General features: G+C 51.2%; 1 protein-coding gene across 2 annotated transcripts in view; it reads left to right on the top strand.

The window, feature by feature from the left end:
* DCAF7 (DDB1 and CUL4 associated factor 7) overlaps window positions 1-4,688 on the top strand; it is a 22,437-nt gene extending 17,749 nt beyond the window's left edge. For both annotated transcript variants that reach the window (XM_007104511.1, XM_028484891.2), the window contains 3 exons: window positions 456-665; window positions 1,609-1,726; window positions 4,237-4,688. In XM_007104511.1, coding sequence (XP_007104573.1) covers window positions 456-665; window positions 1,609-1,726; window positions 4,237-4,409 — 501 coding nt within the window. In that variant the 3' untranslated portion in view covers window positions 4,410-4,688. The remainder of the gene's footprint in view (window positions 1-455; window positions 666-1,608; window positions 1,727-4,236) is intronic.
* The last annotated feature ends 1,033 nt before the right edge of the window (window positions 4,689-5,721 follow it).

Below are 5,721 nucleotides of genomic sequence, written 5' to 3' on the forward strand. Positions count from 1 at the left end.
GTGTCCCCTGCATCGGCAGGCGGACTCTCAACCACTGCGCTACCAGGGAAGCCCAATGTCTCCATCTTGTAACAGGGTGGCAGGAGACAGCCACTGACTCTGGCTTCACTGAGCCTGTCCAAGCCTACAGAATACTTGCTCAGAGCTACTTGTGCTCTGCCGGTCAGCGGAGTATATGCCCTTTGTTTTATCACGGGAGGTGGAGGAAGAATCCTTGGAAAGCAGGAAGTGAGAAGAAGCCAGCCAGTTTCCAGAACAGAATGGCCTTCACTCTTTGGAAAGTCACTGATGTTAGCACTCTCGGGTCCCAGTCCTCACAGGCGCTGTTTGGCTTTGTTAACCTCCTTCTGGGTCATGAGCAAGGGTTTAGATGAACTAGGGATAGCAGATTTCCCTGTTACAGGAAAGGGTGGTAACGGACCTGAATCCGACTGACGCTTCTTATTCCCCAACAGGTCTATGATATTGCATTTAGCCGGGCCGGGGGTGGCAGGGACATGTTTGCCTCTGTGGGCGCTGATGGCTCGGTGCGGATGTTTGACCTCCGTCATCTAGAACACAGCACCATCATTTACGAAGACCCACAGCATCACCCACTGCTTCGCCTCTGCTGGAACAAGCAGGACCCCAACTACCTAGCCACCATGGCCATGGACGGAATGGAGGTGAGAGCCCCGCTTGAGGCGAACATAGGCCCTGCCACTCAGCTCCGGCTCTGCTTACTTACTGTATCTAGAAGAGTGGTTCTCAACTGGTCGCCATTGTCTCCTCAGAAGATTTTTGGAAATATCTGGAGACCTTCAGGGGTGGGAGGGGGAGGGGCAGTGCTACTGGTGTCTGGTGGGTGGAGGCCAGGGATCTGCTGCATGTCCTGTGGTGCACAGGACCACTCCTCACAGCACAGAATTAGCCGACCCGAAATGTCAGGAGTGCTGAAACTGAGAAAACCTGATCTAGAACAAGGACTGTGTTAAGAACTTTTACTACTTGGAAAGTGGGAGTCGGAGCCCACAAAAGCAGTATCTAAAGAGTAAACCAAATCATACGTGCTTAGGGTGCCGAGTAAAGAAACAGGCAGTTTTCCCCTCTGTAGTCTGGACAGATTCTGCCAGCCTTAGTGAACAGACGTGGAAGTGGCAACTCTGTAGCCTGTTATTTGATAAAAGCAGTAAATTGTGGGTGGAGATGATGCAGTGATTAATTTTATTTTGATGAAACCAGTACCTCGGGCTGCTTACCTTTCAACTTTTGCTTCGGGGGTTGGGGGAGAGGGCTTCCATGCTGCCCAGCTGAGCACGCACAGAGTCCTTAGCACATGCACCTGATAGGACTTGGTGGATTATTCAAATTCATGTTACTTACTCCGCCTTCTCCCTTGCAGCCTAAAGGCCCTGAGCTGCTTATGACACAGACTAGAAACTAGCTGTGCCTTTTTTTGCTTTTTCCTCAATCCTGTAGCTACTTTGGGGACCGAGACCCTCTGTCTCTAAGAGTCTTTAAATCTACAAATGAACAAGTTAAACAATTTTTTTTTTCTCTCTTGTGTAGCGTCTTGTTTTTTCTGTCACACCCTGAAGTTTCTGGGCCTCTTTCTTGTTATTTCTGCAGGTAGTGATTCTGGACGTTCGAGTTCCCTGCACGCCTGTCGCCAGGTTAAACAACCACCGAGCATGTGTCAATGGCATTGCTTGGGCCCCACATTCATCCTGCCACATCTGTACTGCAGGTAATTACTGGCAGGGGACGATGGGGAGGGAGCAGTAAGGAGATCTTCCTCTTGTCTCCTTAAGAATTGTAAACCTTATTGTCTTCCAAGGATAGTTTGAGAGGTTTACACAGAGTAACTCCATTGAGAGCCTCCCTATGCTTGTGAAATTGAAGCAGTCCAGATTTCCAGATGATTTTGTACCGTTAGTGATGTCAGAGCATCTGTATACTACTTACATCGTGTACCCGTTATAGGCTTGTGCCAACTACTGTGCGCCTCTGAAATCGAGGTCGGCACAGAGGACTCATCCAGGAACGTGAAGGAGGGGGCAGTCTCTCTTGGATGTAACTGACTCTTTGGGCCTGTCGCCTGGGAGATGCCAAAAGCACATGCCCCCTGCACTGAGCTCTGGGTGCATGGAAGGGCCTGCACAGCCTGCCCGGGTCAGTGGTGTGTGACGTGTAGTTCCGATTTCTCCATTTGCCAGACCCAAAAGAGTACCCCTTAAAAATACGCTGGCCGTCAGTGTGCTTGTATTCTAGAAACAATACCTGCTATTAAAAATTCAACAATACAGAGATGTAAAACAAAAGGAAGGTGAACGTCGTCTTCTTCCTTTCCCATTTCCACTTCAGCCCCACTTTGCATAGGTGACACCTCTCACAACGGTCGGTGTGTCTCCTTCCAGACCTTTTTAGGTGGATCCATGTGTACACGTCCCTCCCATATGAGTACCTGTCCCTTTATTTTACAGACAGGATTCCACTCTAGCCCCATAATGCTGTGCTCCTTATCTTTTTCAGAGCCTTGGTTTTCCTTCTAACATAACTTTTCCCCTCCTCACAAATCAGTAGCATCCTCATTTCCTTGTTCATTATGGAGCCAGAGGAGCAATGTAGTTTGGTGGTTTTCTGCCATTTTAGCATGAATTCGAAAGGCATGAAGCTCTTCCTGTTTGGGGCCCTCTGCTCGTGCCTGTCTGTCTCATTGTGGAGCAGCTGAGGCCCAACGCCGTCCTGCGTGCCTCATGTTGTGGCCTGACTTCCTCGCCGTTGCCTGCTTTTTCCCAGGAGTGTGGCTAGGGAAGGGCAGGAGGAGAAAAAAGAAAGAAAGGAGAACAGTGTCAGCCCACCCAGCAGAAGCCCACCTTCGGCTCCCGGTGGCTGCCTTTGCAGACCTGCCGCTGCCCTGGGTGCCGCACCCGCCCTGTGTCTTTCCAGTGGTAGGAGCTGGTGCTGAAGAGCGTGCTCAGTTGAGCGTTGAGGAAAAGGCACTTAGTGCTTTAGAGGTGCCAAGTGTTTAAAACAACTTCCCAGGTCTCTTGACGCAGATAGTCCTGGGAAGGGCATCTCTCACCCGTGCCCAGGTTACGCGGCCTCTGAGGGTTTGGTTTATTCAGGAGAGAGACAGGCTTTCACGTCGGGATGGGTGATGGGACTAGGGGACGCTGTGGTGTGGAAGGTCACTGCCCTTTTTTTCCTCTCTTAAATTAAGAACTTATTATTTTGATCGTAAAAGCAACATGACCACCACATTACACATCACTTAGGAACTAGAGAAAAGTAAACATAACTCATAACCTTGCAGTCCGAATGGTACCACTGGTCTCATTTTGATGTTTCTTTCCAGTCACTTTTCATGTGCTTATCTGTCTTTTTAAGGTGCTTTCCTTCTTTCTGGTATTTCCCAGGGCCCTTTTCTTGGGCACATGTCCCCACAGCACTTTATCTCATTATCTGTATAACACCTCATTGATGTATAAATGTCCATAAGATGGAGGGAAAAGAATCCCATTAAATAATTGAATCGTCAGAGAGGGATCTTTAATATCACTCAAGTACTTTAAGTGCCTGAAAATGACATGTTTGGGGATCATTTTTTTTTTTTTGGTTGTTTTTTTTTTTTTGGTGGTTTTTTCGCGGTACGCGGGCCTCTCACTGTTGCGGCCTCTCCCGTTGCGGAGCACAGGCTCCGGACGCGCAGGCTCAGCGGCCATGGCGCACGGCCCCAGCCGCTCCGCGGCATGTGGGATCTTCCCGGACCGGGGCACGAACCCGTGCCCCCTGCATCGGCAGGCGGACGCTCAACCACTGCGCCACCTTCCCGGACCGGGGCACGAACCCGTGTCCCCTGCATCGGCAGGCGGACTCTTGACCACTGCGCCACCAGGGAAGCCCTGGGGATCGTTTTTATCCCATCCCTTCTTCCTTTCCTGATGCCTGCCCCAGATGAGATGATGTGCCCATCCAAGTCCCTTCCGCCATCCTAGCTCTGCTGTGGTGAATGGGTCAGAGGCAGCGGCCTTGCTTTGCGTCCGGGCTCTGCCACTCACTGCTGCATAGCTCTGTGGTTTGGGGCATGTGCCTTAACATTTCCTCATTTATAAAATGGGGGCTTGCAGTAAAACCTCCCTCACTGGGGTTTTGGTGAGTGAATGCTTTGTAAACTGTGATCCCCGCTCAGATGCAGGGGTCATGATTCTCACTGCCTGAGTTGTGACCTTGCTTGCTGGCTCTCTGTGTCCCTAGCGGATGACCATCAGGCTCTCATCTGGGACATCCAGCAAATGCCCCGGGCCATCGAGGACCCTATCCTGGCCTACACAGCCGAGGGAGAGATCAACAACGTGCAGTGGGCGTCGACTCAGCCCGACTGGATTGCCATCTGCTACAACAACTGCCTGGAGATACTCAGAGTGTAGTGTCGGTGGCGCCGTGCCCACGAGGCAGGGGCTTGTGTGTTTCCCGCCTCTGTCCCACCCCCAAAGTAAGAAGAAATGTGTTTCCGGTGGCCAGTACGTCTTTCATTGCTTTGCACCCACCGTTCCCAGAAGCTGCTCTAGGAGTTCCCAGCCAGTCACCCCACCACTCTCTGGGCCGGGCTCAGTGCTGTGTGGCGCCTCCTCAGCCCAGGGCTGAGTTTTAAGATTTTCTCTCTTTTCCTCATCTCCTTTGGCTCCTCAATTAAAATTTTTTGTATATTTGTTTGTCAGCCGTTGTGTTAAGGAGCACTGTGGGCACCGGCTCTGTCTGTGTTCATCTGTCCCAGGCGTCTGTGTCTGCTGCTGCCGGGGCAGCAGGCTGTCCGTGTCCATGTGAGCACTCAGGTGGGAACAAACGCCAGTTCAGAGTTGTCTTTCTTCCTGTTATCAATGTCTTTAACAAACTTCAACTTTGTATATTTTTTATCTATCGGGCGAATTTTTTTACGAAAAGAATTTTACTCCCTGGTCTCTTCCTTTGTTCCATAGCCCTCCCTGTTAGCACCTTCCTCTCTTCCCTCCCTGCCTGGATCTGGCCCCAGGCCCTTGACCCCGTGAGCAGTTTGCCTTCTCGAATCACTGCCTGAGCGGAACATACCTGGCCTGGAGTCCCAAACCGCCTCGGTGCTCTGAAGTCAGCCAGCTCGCACACCTTTGCTCAGCCTGGCTCTTCTCAAGGGCATATTCTGGGCTCTGAGACAGACGCGTGGCTCCTTCTGTTACTTCCTGACGCCCCCGCCCAGCCCCCCAGGACCTTCTGGGCCCGTGTTAACGCTGAGCTAGCCAGGCTGATTGGGGCGCCTGACTGAGGGGAACAGTGGCAGGAAAGCTGAGCTTAGAGCATGTTTCCAGTACCTAGTGTAAGAGTCTGTTTTTCCCTCCAGATATAAGCCCCGGCCAATCTCTTTCATGTCTTGGATGATAGGCAAGAATGAAATATAAGCTGAACTACAGTATCTCTGTTTGTTTAGTTTACTGTGACTGGCAGTATATTGGCCACTCTTTGGATAGAGTGCTCTGAGGTGAGAGAGCCCTGCTTGACAGGTGCACAATCTGAGCATCTAGCCTGAACAGGATCTCCTTTAGAGTGTGGGAGACTGTCAGCTCTTGCAAAGGATGGACCAATAGGTTGTGGTGATCCCAGGCCATCAGTTATATAGAGAGCAAGAAAAGCTTCAGAGACCCAGGGTCAGCCAGTTCAGAACTCCACGAACCCCTGTCAGCCACCCTGACCCCAGTTTAGGTTCTGAGC

The sequence above is a fragment of the Physeter macrocephalus genome, unplaced genomic scaffold, assembly GCF_002837175.3.
Source record: "Physeter macrocephalus isolate SW-GA unplaced genomic scaffold, ASM283717v5 random_323, whole genome shotgun sequence".
NCBI lineage: Eukaryota > Metazoa > Chordata > Mammalia > Artiodactyla > Physeteridae > Physeter > Physeter macrocephalus.